Source organism: Mesitornis unicolor, unplaced genomic scaffold (genome assembly GCF_000695765.1).
Source record: "Mesitornis unicolor isolate BGI_N332 unplaced genomic scaffold, ASM69576v1 scaffold27928, whole genome shotgun sequence".
NCBI classification, from domain to species: domain Eukaryota; kingdom Metazoa; phylum Chordata; class Aves; order Mesitornithiformes; family Mesitornithidae; genus Mesitornis; species Mesitornis unicolor.
The window spans coordinates 62,388-78,732 of record NW_010200219.1 but is presented as its reverse complement, the minus strand read 5'-3'; the positions used below and the strand labels follow the sequence as shown (position 1 = coordinate 78,732).

Sequence of the window (16,345 nt, the reverse complement as noted above, 5' to 3'; positions counted from 1 at the left end):
CAGCATTTCTGCCAGTGCAGAAACAGCTCTGAGAATAAAGAAGCTGGAGCGTACCACAGGGGTTGAGCAAATGGGCAGCTACGACCTCAGCCACCCAGTGTGCAAACACAGGAAAAGGTCTTTTCCTGTCACCCCGCTTCTGCATCCACTCATCTGGCCACCCCTCCCTGCCCATGACCACGCTCAGACCTTCTGGATGAAAGGGGACTTTCAAAGGACAGAGGCTCACCTCTGTGATGCTTAAAGGTACACCAGGAGACCGTCCAGCACATAAAATGTATTGTGGGGATCAGAGAAGGTGAGCTCCAGCAAGAGGCAGAAGCTACCTCAGTCACATTCAGACCAAACATCACGGCAATTCATTGAGTGTTTTCCGTAATTGGTATTTTTAGCAGAGGTGATGTGAACTGTTTATTCTAATGTCATTCTCTTTCCTGGCACTGCTTCCTCGCGGTCTTTTAGTTCCCAGATCATGTCTGTGGGCAATGGACAGTGATGGTGGGAGGAGGAGCAAAGCAAAGGTGGGTTCGGGACAGAACGTACTCCAGGACCCTGAGAGCTGATTCTGAAAGGGCGCAGCATCACTTGTGTGCAGGAAAGCTGCCCTGGCCTCCCAGCAATTCCAGAAGAAAGGAAGAAGCCGTCTTTCTGGTAAATTCTTCAGTCAGCTTTGAGGTTGAGCAAGCCCAGTACAGCCTAGCCACAGCTGCACATCCTGCCACCCAGCTACTCACAGCATCCCTGAAACTGTGATGACCCATAATCACTTACTTATCTGACAAGTTTAGCACACTCGAAAAGTCACCAGTACAATTACCTGGCCACTAACGCATCCCATTTGTGCCGTTTTACTCACTTGTTCCTCAAATCACTAATTCATTCTATGCAAAATTAGCTTCCACATGATGACTACTACTGACTATTCACAGAGAAAAGATGGCAGTTGTACGATTACTGTAGTAAAATGGGTAGCTTACTCATCACTTCGGTCTAGTTAGGGCCAAAGTATTTAGTGCAGGGCCCTCTGGTGGTATCTTGTGTTATCTTCAGGGAGTGCTGTGTAAAATCCATTCCATCATTTTCATAATTTTCCTAAGTTTTGTCATAGCACAATCTTTGTAATAGATCATCAATAAATTAATTTTGACAGCACTTTTTCCCAGTCTAGTTCTTACCATTACAGGCTTCTCTTAATTTTCCATTATACAGGATATATCTGTGCCTGTATGTATTATGTATAAAATCCTTTTTTTTTTTTACCCTAGGAGATTTAGTTGTTATTTCAAAGGATTTAAAAAGCATATTTTCCAGAATTATGACTGGGTAAGATCTCTTACAGCAAGTGAAAAATCACTAAAGTTTTACCACTTAACTCTAGTTAACTACTTCCTAAACTTACCTCTCCCAATCCTGTTTGTCTTCATTTCCTACAAAGGGAATTGCAATCTCTGGGGGTATCTGTGCATCCATACTTGGTGCCGAGATTTGCTTTCCTACATACGTGTTCTCCCAGAGGCTGCATGTGCTCTGTATGCTTGATGCCAGGTACTGATACACGTGTGCTGCCCATGTATTCCCTTCCGTGGTTACACGTGTGGAGCAGGGAGGTGGAGCGTACATACTTGTAACGTGGCATCCTCTCAGCTATGGCATCCTTAGTGCTAGAAAGCAGTCCAGATGCTGGAAAGAGATGTCTCATTATAGATAAAGACTCAAAATGCACCATGCCAATGCAGATCTACTCTAGCTGGCTAAGATTTTTTTATTTTCTCCACAGGGACTAGTATGCGTCTAGCTAGGAAAGAGCACTATACCATGTTTGCATGGGTTCTCCAACATTTGCCCCAGAGCAACAGGTTGACATCATCTGTATGAGCTTGGTTGAAATAATAAGACCTAGATTCACAATTGTCTTGCTTGCAGTAGATCCACCACCATCATTTTGAGCCTTGTTTGTCTTTATGAAGGAATTGTAGATAAGAATCTCATCTGTAGATGAGAAGAGCCTAGTGGCCATGCAGCAACTTCTCCATTAGGCAGGCGGCAGGCCAGGGTCTCTATCTTTGCAACAGAACAGTTGGCATTTTTCATTTTGATGAATAAACAGGTCAAATTTATTAATACCCAGTCCACAAAGAGAACCATAGAATGGAGTCCAGTCTCCAGGCACCTCTACCAACAGGGTGTAAATGCTTCCACCATGCTACTTCAGGATTTAAGAGGAACCCATTCAAATATGTATTTCAGCCTCTCAGCATGCAGCTTCCTTGTTCTAACAAAGAACAGTCAGTATTGTTTCCCAGGACAGGGGCCGCTAGAATTATCTGAATCTGAATTATCTGAATCTGCTCAGAGCATGTACCCAGCTCTCCTGAGACGTAAAATGCACAGGTGAAAGGTAGGAAGCTATAATTAACATCAATCACCATCAAACCTCATCCGTGATTTCATATGCCTTCCTGCACAGCAGGATCTCACTGGTGTCAGACCACTCATTGCAGTCACCGTGTCATTCGTGCGGGAAGAGAGTCATGAAGGGCTACAGCATCTCTGGCGTTCCCCAGACCTCTGCATGCCAAGCATTATAGGCCTGTAAGGAAGCTGCAGCTCTTTAAGTGGGTAGCAGTAATACCTCACAACCCTACCAAAACGTTGACTCACGCTGCCTCCATTCATTGCAGGAGCTGAAGTCACAGTATACACGAGTTGCAGTGATTAATGGGAATCTACCATGACTGTCAGAACTGTGCTGCTTTGTGAGTGACACCAAACAGCAGCTTCTCTGTTGCCTCCCGGAGACTGATCATCTCTCCAGCTGAAAACGTAAGCTAATTCATTGAGAAAACATAGCATCATCCTGAACCAGTCTGATCCACTACGGATCTGTAGCACATGACAGCTCCATTGACTCTGAAAGCTTTTCCTTGAATGAATCTGCTATCACAACCACAGTATAAGTTTGTCCTTTGCATTTCATGACAGGAGAAATACTCACCAGATTTTAAACCATTATTAGTCATCCTAAAAACAGCGAAGAGGAAGATTACTTACTCATAATTAACCTAGTCCTATCCTTCCACAGGATGGGAAAGAGCACGTGGACAGTCAGATATTATTAACAGAAACCAAGAACAGAAAGGATTTCAGAGACAGTGTATTCCCCCCTCTGAAAGGCTCAGGCAGCCTTTCCTTGTTCGCTAAATGTTTCCAAATAAAACAGTGTAAAATACAGCAAGACAGGGGCCCTACTTTCTATGGGAAATGACATATATACGTATCAGCATCAATGCATATTTAGAAGTCAACAACATGTGAGTCTAACTGTAAAGAAAGAAAAGGAAGCAGCTTTCATAGCGACAGAGGTATCTTAGAATCTGAAGAGAGATGCGTTTTGACATAGCCTAAGGTGTGGTGCTGCAGGAAAAGCTTTACAGGCGTTATCACCAACTTGCTCTGAAGATTGTAAAAGCCCAGTAACAGCAGCACCTCGTATTTGGGTAAGTAAAGCTTTCTGGCAATTTTGAAATAGTTTGATATCAAAAAAATACACTGCACTGCCATTTCAGTCTTTTACATTTCATTTGCAACAGCACCTTAAATGCGATGTTAATCACAGAAACCACGCTCCTTCATAAATATCCGTACCGATAGCCTGCTTCATGACAGCTCCCAAACTAGACTTCAGTCAGCACCATAACCCCACAGCAAAATGAGCACATTTGGCTGGCAGCAGCACCGGCAAATGTGCCTTCCACAAACGTCTGGTCCATACCAGGCTGGCCATCTGGAGCCACCGACCGCACGGGGCCATCTGCGGCAGCGGGGGCACCTTCCTGCTGGCCAAGCAGCAGTTGCCACAGGCGTGGTACCAGCTTCAGCAGCAGCGATGTATCTGCGGGTATCTGGGCCAGATAACCTTTTCCTAAGGTTGTGAAAGTGGGACAGTCAGAACAAAGAACCCTCAAGGTCTGGCTACACTAAAGGCAGTTTCTGAAGATCCTCCTCAGCAAACACTGAAGGTTAATAAAATTTTAGATTTCAGCCAGAAGAGCAGGTTAGTCAAATCACTGTATCAGAATTTCAGAGCCCGCCCCATGCATTTTCATCACTTTTACCTTAACCCAGCCTTGATGTAACAAAGCAAAAAATGAAACCCACCAAAAATTATCTGCTGCAATATATATTTTAATTCAAAGTGAATCTCGACAGTAATACACCATAAATTCTTATTTTGACACTCACCAAAATAGTCACCTGGAAAACCCGCTTTTTGTGACAAAGTACAGAAGGCTTGGTCACATTTAAATCACTGAGAACTAGAAAGAAATACTATCGCAAACTGTAAGAGACATTACATCCATAAAAAATTTTCCCAGTCCTCATATTGTAATATTGCACAGTGCAATTGCTACATGGCGAACTAGTGTAGCATAGAAATCCAAAGCAAAAAAAAAGCCACGAGTCTACAAATTGTTAAACAGTAACAGTTCAAACTTATTAATCAAGTCTCTATCACTGGGTATTTCTAGAACAAGTCTTCCTACAGCTTGCAGTGTGATTTAACTTTTACTTAACACAAACCAAGTTAATTAGCAGTAAAAACAGAAAATTTAAAACTTAAAACAAAGTTAATACAGTAGCATATTTGACCAATAAAACACCCTGAAGTTAAAACTGAACACGAGAAATTCATATAAAATCTTGCAAATTAAAGTAATATGCAGATATGCAATCCTGTAGTCATGCAGTGTTTTATTTAAAAAAAGGCATTAAAATGGTAACATGGTTAAATGCTTCTCAGAGGATGACTTTTTTCCACAGAAAAGGCCCTCGCCCTGAAAGCTTTTTTTTCTGCAGATGGGCCCTGGACACTTGCAGTGACAAGAGTCTGTTCTCTCAGAGTGTATAGCAGGATGGGGGAAAAGTCACCCGGTATATTAAATTTAAGCTGTGGCAGGATCCCAAATATTTCGTTCTTTGAAATGCAGACATTTCTAGAATTACAACACATAGAAAGAGCAGCAGATCTAATTTGGGGTGCATTTACAGCAACCTTTTCCTGCATACGATAGGATACTGTTGTGATATACAGATAATTGTGTCAATTTAACAAGCACGTTAGCTTAAAACCTTAAGCACAGTAAAAAGAAAGTACAGTAAATACATTAGACCAATGAAGATCCCCATGGCCCCGGAAAAAAATGCAGTATTTCTTGTTATCACAATACAAAATTCATGTACTCCATTTGCATTAGTGATTCTTGGTGTGTCCATTGCCTGCAATGGAGTAAGCACCAAAAAAACATCGCTTCCCAGCACAAGGGAGTGAACAGGAAACTATCTGCTGGACCATATAGCACAAGTTTGAAGTGGTAAGGTGGATATCCAATTTGAGCATTTGCTTGACTCCCTATATTTAGGCTTTATATATGTGTTGATAAGCTTTCAAATTCGTCAGGATACTCCTAGTTTCTAATGTATACTTTATATACACACGCTTGTACAAAATGCATAGAGTTGATTACTAAAAACACTGAAACTTTTGGGAAAAGTTAGGTTTCTTAATTTTCAGTGTGATTAAAAATGTACTGCTGGTATTTTTATTATTTTTTTATGATCTAATACTGTTGTATTTTAGTTATTACTTAAAAATAAATCAAATGTAGGCACATTTATTTCATTCAGACATTCATTAAATAAAACACTGCTTGTGTTAGTGGAGTAAAGAAAAAGATTACCAGTTATTAGCTTATTGACAGAGTTAAACTCAAATGCTTTGCACTCTTATTCCAGTCAACATTGCAAGGATTGTATTCCAGATTTTGTTTTAAAAAAAAGTTAAGTCAAGCCTGCAAGATGCAGCTTCTTATGTGTCTACACAATGCCAATATGAAAACATAAAAAAATTAAGTTACATCAATACATCCACTTATATGCAGTGATGAGCTCATGTTAATGGAGATAAAATACTGATGCAAATAACACACTCCAAAAAAACATATGCAATCATCTTCCATCATTTACAGTATAGTAGTTACGACACTTCAAACATGAAAACAAAATTTAAAAAAAAATCCAAACCCAAAACCTGGCTTCTATTTCATGTAATTAGACTTGTACAGAAATTAGAAGGCTAAGAAAGAACTAGTTAATCACCTAATTTCACAGCTATCTGAAGTGGCAATCATTATATAGCAGCTTATCTATGATACATTCAAGATAAATGATACAATTTATTACTTGCCCATAAGCTAAAACACAGCCTCAGCTTAATACCTTCTGTAAATCCCATCTCTACACTACAGTATACTTGAGGTCTATGAAGAAGTAGCTACCTTTTATAGGAAATGGATGATTAAGTCTTTGGTGCTGCAAAAGCAACTTCATTTGAACAAAACAAAAAACGAAAAAGACACACTTCCTAAGGAAAGAAAATGATGCAAAAAGCATGTAATTTACGTCCCTGACGGAATGTATTAAATAAGCAAACACCCGCAACAAGCTAAAACAAATACTATAATGTTAAAAGACTAAAATCTCTCTCATGCATAAATGAAAGATTGCACACAAAGAACTCGCATCTTTTCAAGCTTCAATAGTAAATACTCTGCTACTAGTTATTAAATACTGCATGGTTTGCTCAAGCTAAGATGAAACCACATCATGGATCAATGAGCACTTGGCTTTTTCTTTCATTAGCTAGTCAGTCATGCCTACCGCACCTCTAAACATTTTATGATATCCAATTAGACAAACACTTTTAAAATAAACTACTTAGGTTGTATTGCAGTTCCATTTACCAGTATGAAATACTGTGTTGTGTGTGTCACTACTCAATAGCTACTGAATCAACTTTTCTTAAGCACTACTAAAGTCTTGTCTTGAAGCTAGATCATTCGGGGGAAAAAAGACAGCAAAATTCGACTACAGCAAAACATGCTGCCTTCTCAATAGGAAAACACACCCAATACTAAAATCATACCACACAAAACCCAAAATGAGCATTACGCTATTAAAAATCAGCAGATCTGAATTTTTAAGTGCTGCAGTCCTCAACATTTATATATAAGTAATAACATTGACAACCTCAAATATTTAAGGCACTATGTGTGGGAACAGTTTACAATGCAGCTGAGATTATTAGGACAACAACATTAAGAGCAATGTTTAGGCTTTTTTTTTGCCCATGCAAAAGACACATGCAATGTGAAGAACAACAGCTCAACTTTTAGGTAAGTGACTCGACATTAAACACCAAGATACGCAATACAAACAAGTTACTTCTACACTGTACTGCTGACACATGTGCATCTGTTGCTCTAGTTCTGTACACTGAATGGCTTCCCAAATGTAGACGTGTCTTGCACTAGTTAGAAGGCAATTTTATAAAAAATAGCAGGAGCAAAACCAGATTTCTGCTCCCGTAAGTCACCTGTCTAAAGTTACTATATAAGAAGATAACATGACCCAAGACAAGTTATACCAAATGTGCAAAACACATTAAAAGTGAGTTTTTTTAAAGCTCAGAGTTGCTTAAATTGCACCCAAGTCTACATGATTCAAAAAAATAATTTTCCTGTTGTGCCATGGCTAATATTTAATAAATACCATGTTTCTTCTTACATCAAACTTCTGTATCATTGAGCTTCCTCAATATACTGCATTTGAGTTTTCACATAAATGGATACTGGCTGAGTTTTGTTGGACTCAGTGGAAATCCTGTGTAAGCAGGTGATGCTGCAATGTACGAATGCGGTGGGAAAATTGGTTTGTACTGAGTCTGATGAATGGTTGGGGAAGGTAAGAGACGGGGATTTATGCCAACTGGAACCTGATGTACTATACCACTGGGATGAGATAAATTGTACGTTGGATGTTGTAACAAGGGTCTTGAGGTACATGGCGAGGCAAGGAGGTGGGCAACGGGTGCAGCAGTACTAAGGGGTGCCGGTGACGGGTACGGAAGAATAGCAGGCTGTCCTCCGAGGTGGGTACTTCCACAGAGGTGAGCGTGCACGGTAGCGTGATTTGGACTTCCCTGCGGAAGGGTGAAAGCATGACCGGCAACGCTGGCTGGGATGTAAGCCTGCTGCCTCCGACGAGCATAGTTCCCGTTCCATTCCTGCGGCCCAGAGCCAAAGTGCTGAACCTGTCCACACAGAGAAATGGGCAGGTCTTAGTATTTCCAAGTATAAAGAGTGTTTGAAAAATGGAATAATGCACTAAAACTAGTCAACTTAAAAATAAAGATAAATATAGAGACAGGAATAATTAAATGCTTAAATTTAAAAAAAAAAAGCTATTTAGATAGTAGCACAGACAGGAAATCTTTCAATAAGAAATGGTAAACAGAACACAAGTTACTTTAATGCTCTTGCAAAAGAAAGAAAAAAGATAAAATGCCATGCTGGGCTGTTTTAACAGAAATACCATGTATCACATGAGCAAGGTGCTTATTCCACTCTACTCAGCACTGGCTTGGCATCAATTGGAAGTGCTGCATTCAGTTTGGGCACCATAATGAGGCACAAAGAGGACAAATAGGAGAGAAATTTTAGAGGAGAGCAGAAAAAATAATAAACGGATTGAAAATATCTGAGACAACTATGCAAACAGAAGTCTAGGGCTATGATCACAGGAAGATGTGGCAAACATTAACAGTTGTAAAGAGAAAGACTAGAAATCAATTACTCCCATTGAATGATGCAGACTACAGACTACATAGGGCATCTACCAAAGAAGGAAGGACCAGCATAAATTTTTGTAATGAAAATAATGTTCTATACTTTCTGCCAAGAGGCTGAGGAGCTGCAGTCATTGAAGAGATTATAAATTAATACTATGCTGATCATATTAAGGTTTGCTTAGAATTAATTAAACCAATCTTTCTGCATAATCATGCAGAAGGGGAGATGGTGTCACCCACCCAAATGTTTCTTTCAATCTAAACTATTCAAGTCATTATTGGTAAATCCTCTTATCTACATATAACATGCTTGCATTTAGAATTTAACTTACAATTTAATATTCACAGTTACTCTGCAAGACTCACACAAACAGGTTCTACTCTTACATTAAATGTAGCTCCAGATATCTAATCAAAAGCTCAATGCAGCTACAGCTCAAAATTAATTAATTAAAAAGGGGCTTAAACTTGATGTCATGCATCAACTTCAGTTCTCAGCCACAGCAGACACGTTTACTACCGTGTTGGGTACCGATCAAAGTAGCTTTTAAATTAACTTTGGATATCTTCCAATACAGGATTGAATGACAACCACAACCTCTTCCCCTTCCAGCTTCACCACCTGGCAGCAAGGGTAAGAAAGAGTTGGGTTTGCTAAGCTCTGTCTCATCTCTAGATACTCAAAAAACACTACTAACAGAACAATACTGAAAAACAGCCCCAGTTTCTAACTGCACACTACGAACATTTCAAAATTTGGATGCAGGGAAAAAAAAATATGCTAACATATTTTTCATTTTGTCTTGTGCTCTGATTCTGTGTAGGTATTGACAGTTTTCCCAGAATGACTTTTCTATCATTTAAAAAAATAAAGCCAGCTGCTTTAAAGAAAATGACCAGAAGTGAAAGATATTTATGACTTGTCCAGTAAGTTGAAGTCCATTTTCAAGATTTGAACACTTCTGCAATCAAGTTGTGAAAAACCTGCAGCTGCCATTTACAGCAACTGAAATTGTGAGCATTCAGCATGTTTGGAGCCTCAAGACAGAAAAAATACTTCTTAGATGTGAGTAAGTACACATACCTGACTGAAGTTTGTATGCTGCTGATGGAATGCTGATGTCAGTTTTTGCTGACGGTGTCCTACAATAGAAGACTGGTTTATTCTTCCCAGGACAGACCGACCCTTTTTCAGAGGCTGGCACGTAGCATCTTCCAAGATATAAATGAACAATGTCATGGTTTTTTGTCACTATTCTCTTCTAACAAAAGTTAGACAATATTTCATTTGTTTCAGTATACATGGAGAAATAATACACATACTAAAGTCTTAAAAACCAACACAATTTTGAAGTGTTTATTACAGATTAGCAGATACATAAGTAGGTAAAAATTATCATATATATGGCTATTAAATAAATATTCCAATTTCTATTATTATCTACTGGTATAGAAAGAAAAACACACCTGAACTAACTCACCTGCATTCACCATCTGCTCACCAAGATGCAACCTGTTTTCAAGTCCCACTGGCGGTACCACTACCGTGCAAACAGCTGATTTGGTTTCAGGATTAACCGATGCTCTTGGATCCTTATTTTTATTGGTATTAGCTACAAAGCCATTTGCCACAAATGGGCTGTCATGTCCTGAAGAGTCTGAAGCTGGGGAACCATCCACTGTATCACAACCACTTTCCTGTTCATCATCTGACATACTATGAAAAAATTAAAGTATTGCATTGAAACAAATACATTTTCATATTATAGATACATTTTACTAAATTACCACATAAAACTTATGGAAGTGAAACTACTCAATGGTGGATGAAAATGTTACATTTTAATTATACAAGCAGAGACATTCAGACGGCAGTTCCAATATTCAAACGCATTCTACCCATAAATTGCAAAGCTCAGAGAAAGGAGATAACTTCTAGATAAAGATTTAGATGTGTAACCCAACTTGCACCCACTTTGTAATTTATTTTTTAAATTATCTTGTACTTCTAAACCACCTGAAATTTAGATTTTTAGGTCAAATAAAAGGTTGAAGAAGATTATTTCACTTCTTCCTGAATCAAAACATAAAGGTCTCCTGATAGTTATTACACTAGCAAATGAGAACACACTGATCTAATTTCCTTCTAGAAATCAGCCACATCCAGAGTCCACAAAAAGCTATCCCTGGGGCCCGTGACAGTCAGGATGTGATAGAGAGCGCTGAGAAAGCAATCTGCACAGTGGCAGGCAGCTCCCTCTCATCTGCATATCAACCATCAGAGCTACACTAGACCTCATCTACTGAAAAATTAGGTCTCTCTGAAGCTCCTCTGGAGTGCACTGCCTGTGCGAGACTGATAGTTTCTTTTTCACAAATTTAGATTAAGGAAACAAACGCAACCCTCTCTTTTCAAGGCAGTTATTTTGGCCCTTACGGTCTGTGAAATCCATGCTGGTCAAGTGGTGAAAACACACTTATTCAGCCACTGCTTTTACCAAAGCAGCGGGAAGGGGAAAGAGGTGGAGAAACCAACTCATACTAAGAGCCTTTGCTGACATTTATTGAAGCTCCATCCTTGTATCGGAAAAAGAACGGGCTAAGAAGGGGGTAAATGCCAGCTGCCAGAAGCAAGACCACAGTTCAATCAGTGGAACCAGAACCAAATACCTTTTAGGCAGCAAGAAGTAAACAACTTGAGAAAGGAAACTAATTTACAATGAGGTATACTGCAGAAAAGATAATGATCTCATTTATGTATTATTTATTACACAGGCAAAAGGTATATCACAGACACATCACTAACAACAACAACAAAAATTAACTAGTCCCCCACTGGGACTGTGCCAGGTATGTATTACATATATATGTATCATATAGATAGCAAGAGACATAATTCACTTAATCAAGGTAAAAAGAACAATATAGGGTGAGAATGATAGAATTATCTAGAATTACAGAATTATCTTATACATCAAGTGTCCCTAAAAAAAAAAAAAAAGATAAATCAATCCACATGCTCCATTACTATACCAACTGTTGTTGGACCTAGCAGTTGTGTCTGCAGAATGAGTTGGATCAGTTTAGTAACCTAACAGAAAACTAATCCACCCAAAAACCTGTGTGACTGGACTAAGCATAACACAAAGCTGCATCTAGAGTAAACAAAACCTTTCCCCAGTCCTAGCACTCACCAGACAACACACATCACCTCCTCAGAGCACTCCTTCCCAGCCCTGGCCAGTACAGAGAGTAACAACCCACTACACCTTCAGTGTATTCGGGGTCCAATACTGCAGACGTTCGTTCACCAGAGGTTTCAGGCCTTACAGAATACCAAGTGGATGCCAAAGTTCTTTATGCAAAAGTCTCCCTCCTTCCTTTTTTTTTTAGAGGAGAGAGTTTGTTTATATAAACAGAATCATCTATATATATAAATTATCCATTAAAAGCATCATTAAGTCAGGCTGTCCAAAATTTAAAACAAATAAAACTGCCTGTACAGACTAGCAGTTCCATTTCCTTCTCAATACATGGTGTGATAGAATCTTTCATTACTTTAGACAAACTTTTTTCATTAAGACACCAGTCTTACTCATTTTGTACAATGAAACTCCTCCAAGTATGAATCACTCTTTTCTATATATCAAGCTATCTACAGAAAATAGGGAGAGAACCGTAGAATAAAATTAAAATAATTGGTCATGCTTATGGCAGCCACAGGTTGCTTGAATTAAAAAAATTAATTGTATCCCTTGGTCGCAGAATTTCTATGGGATATTGAGTAAATCGTACTAAACTTTTCACCAGTACCAGCAACTATATATCGCAGATGTTTCTTGGTCTCCAAACTCATACCTAGAAATCTGATTTGTAGAAGTGCCAAGTACACATTGCCACAACTAAAGCTTCAACATATTAGCACCAAAATAAAATAAAGAGACCAAAATAAAAGGGAAAGCCCCAACCAGAACATCTTAAGTCAGTAGGAATTTCTGACTGTTTCACAAGTTTGTGTTATGAGTGTGACACAGACAGATGCTTTACTGTCAAGCTCTCATGTTCCGTACCAAAAATGCCATTCATTTTCGGAGCTACACTTAATGTTTTCCTAAAAGTGAATTTTGAATAATGTGCAAAATGAAGGCTTAAGTAGACATCAAGGAGTGAAGACAAAAGTATTTAAAAGGTGCTCATATGAGCAGTGTTTGCATAAGTGAATCTCATGTTTGGTAGAAGAAAAAGGGTATCAATGTCATTAAAGATTACAATACAAGACACACAATGAGAGAACAAGAGGGTGCAAAAATTAAAGAAGTTCTGGTAACTTCAAATCCTATTTTGGCTCACTTAATTTTGCCACCTTAGAAGATTTTTGTTCTAAAGGAAGTTGCATACAACATGTTTATATTTCTGAATGGTGTGTAAACACCATTCATTCAGTATTCCAAAAACTTTTAATATAGCAAGACAGATCTGTTAGGAATGATAAAGAACAGTCTATGCTGTGCAACTGTAGGCCAATAAATTAATATTTAAATAAATCATTTAACTTCACCAGATGGCAACATAACAAAACTTTCGCATTTTTTATTATAAACCGAGTCTGTTGTATACTAGGACGTTTCCTTTTAGTGAAAGCAGCTCAGCTTTTTACCTGTTGGATCTCTTGCAAGGAGATGGACTAGACTGTCCAGAGGAGCTGGTACTCAGAGTGCTATCAGGACTGCTGAGGGAACACACGCGGTCAATGTTCAGGGTGTTCTGGCAGGCTTCACAGTCAAGGCTACCTTTACACCTACCACACAAAAAAAGAGTGAGCAAACATACCATCTCTCATTCGCTCTTAACATACTACACTGACTTAGGTGTAATTATGGAATAAAAAGGGGTCAAATATTAGAAAAGGTCCCTTAAATGTAAATCAATATTCAATTCCTTGTTTCTTTTACAGCCAAAGCAGATTTTTAAATCTTTTCAGAGTTTTTTTGGAAATTCTACACTAAACATGCATTTTTTGAAGCCTACTAAATGAGTAATTTTTTTACTGAATGAATACTAAAACAAGTAGATAAAATATTTCACTGTAACAGTTTAGAGCCTTGAAACTTTTGAAAAAGCTTAGGTTTAAAATACAAGTTCCTCCAGTTCAGAATCATTACAAGTAAAGCTAAAGTCAAACAAACATTAATCTTCTAAGCCCTCATGTAAAATTATACATGCTTTTTTGATAGCTCTGTGAAAAAAAATTCCTTTGGGGGACCAGGCTCAGCATCCCCTTTTGCGCCCAAATGCACATCTTTTCATACCATTAGAGAAGTATTTTTTACCCAGATGTATGTAATATTATCTACTGGATGCTAGAATGATAACACTGGTTATACAAAGCCAGAAGACTAATCTTAAATTAATAAATAGGGTATGATAGTATTAAGGAAAAGAAGTATGCTGGATCTAAAAGTATTCTGGTTTGAAAATGCCCAACATACATAGATTAATGAGGTAGACCTAGTGCAATCTGATTAGAAGTGCATTGCTTGGGATTTTTTAACCTCAGATTCATTAAATACAGTAGCTATGCTAAGACAGCTATACTTAAGTAACACCTTAATCAAAGTAAACATTGATTCTTACTCTCTCAGTGAATGTGTTCGTCCTATGTCTTCTTCATCTGTGTCACTGCTGATGGTGATCACACTGACTGCTGGGCTGGGGGAACTAGCAATGAAGATAGCCTGACGCTGTTTGGTTGAAAGAGATGAATCAGGGTCCAGCCTGACTGATGCTTCACAACAGTTACTTTCCTGCCCTTCTGAGTTATGATTGTCCTGTGCTTCTATACAAGTTATTCTCTTTACAGCCTTCAGGTTAAGTATCTTTGGAGATATAAAGGCTGAATTTTGGATATTGGTATTTTGTAACACACTGCTCCTGTGAAGAAAACACACCATTTGACATTTAGTGAAGCTCTACCAACAGACCTGAAAACTGTATTATTTTCAACAAAATCAAAGCAAGCAATGTAGCTAAAACACCAAATTTTCTAAATCAGCCAAAAAGAAAAACATAAAGCAGGAAATACAGTCATAAATATTGGTCATATTATTTCAGACATTCATTTTTAAAAATCCAGAAACATGCTAGTAATAAGCTACTTTGCCATATCCAAATTAATATTTAAAACAGAAGAGAAGGCTCTGGGGAGACCATATAGCAGCCTTCCAGCACTTAAAAGTGGGCCTACAGGAAAGATGGGAAGAGACTCTATCAGGGAGTGTAGTGACAGGACAAGGGTTAATGGTTTTAAACCGGAAGAGGGTAGATTTAGACTAGATATTAGGGAGAAATTCTTTACTGTGAAGGTGATGAGGCACTGGAACAGTTTGCCCAGAGAAGATCTGGATGCCCCCAACCTGGTCTAGTGGAAGGTGTTCCTGCCCATGGCAGGTGGTTGAAAATAGATGATCTTTAAGATCTTCCTCCAGCCCAAACAATTCTATTATTTGCAACAACACTGAATAAAATACACTGGAAATCCCATTTCGTTATAACAGGAAAAAGAAATTAAAATCCTGTTTGTGTGAAAAGCAAGCAAGCAAAAGCTGGCTGGACTTCCTGTAAAGATTCTTCCTGAAAAATAAAAGCTGGTAACCTCTGCGTGAAATCATTGCTTAATACAGGACTGCTGAAGTTGTCCTCTGTAAGCCATGCTTTCCCTTTCACTGAGCATCCCACACCTTGGCAAATACTTTGTATGGCATATTTTCTTCAGCAAGCAGCTGAAGTATTTTTGGCTGCCAGTAAAAGAAAGACTATTCTTTATTAAGGCATACTGCAACCCTGTTATATAGTATCTCTTTATTTTTAGTTGTCTAAACCTGATATATTCTTAGGTACTTACGCTTAGGAATATCTCCCTAAAGCTACCTCAATATATTCTTATATCTTCCCAAAGGCTCTAAATACAACTTTGCTATCATGACAGGCACATACTAATCAACAGGAACTAAAACTTATTACTTATTTTTCCATCTAGTCTGTATTACCAAATAACACTGAAAACTTAGAGCAGAAAGGACAAATTTTCCCAAAAGACTGCATAAATATAATCGTTGCTAACAAACATGCCCCTTTTACAGGCTATTCCCCTACCCACTGAGGAGCAACTACAGATACACTATCTTTGAATGTTAGAAGTATTCTACCAACCTGTTCTGACACAGTTTGTTCCTCTTGGTAGCTGCAGGCTGAGGCCAGACAACATGTGCAATGCCCACACTAATTGGCTGAGGGGCAGACAAGGTTATCTGATGTGTTAAAAGAGGCTGCGGTATCATTGAATTGTAATGGGTGCCCTGGGTAATCATCTTCCTGAGGAAAAAAAAAGGAAGTTTTAAATTGCAAGTCATTTGCATCAGCATCCACAGATCTTGTTAAACCAAAGCCATTAAGGTGTTGCACAAAAATATGTGGACTTACCCCCAGTCTCCAAGCCTCTGTGGGCCAGCCACAGGATCAGAGGCCAGAGATGTAGCAGGAGCTGCCACTGGAGCTACTTGCTGCCATGCAGGAACCAGGATTTGCTGTGTCTGATTTGACCATGTCTGTTATGAAGCAGAGATTTCATTAAACAGGGAACGACTGAATTTAAATTAGTTG

The 16,345-nt window shown here is 38.6% G+C and overlaps 1 protein-coding gene across 1 annotated transcript in view; it reads right to left on the bottom strand.

Annotated features, from left to right (window-relative positions):
- Positions 1-5,064: 5,064 nt before the first annotated feature.
- HIPK3 (homeodomain interacting protein kinase 3) overlaps positions 5,065-16,345 on the bottom strand; it is a 58,224-nt gene continuing 46,943 nt past the window's right edge. Inside the window, exons 9-15 of the mRNA XM_010189676.1 lie at positions 16,166-16,290; positions 15,896-16,057; positions 14,321-14,617; positions 13,344-13,484; positions 10,168-10,403; positions 9,771-9,898; positions 5,065-8,149 (exon numbers count right to left, since the gene is read on the bottom strand). Of these exons, the coding sequence (XP_010187978.1) occupies positions 7,673-8,149; positions 9,771-9,898; positions 10,168-10,403; positions 13,344-13,484; positions 14,321-14,617; positions 15,896-16,057; positions 16,166-16,290 (1,566 nt within the window). The 3' untranslated portion in view covers positions 5,065-7,672. The remainder of the gene's footprint in view (positions 8,150-9,770; positions 9,899-10,167; positions 10,404-13,343; positions 13,485-14,320; positions 14,618-15,895; positions 16,058-16,165; positions 16,291-16,345) is intronic.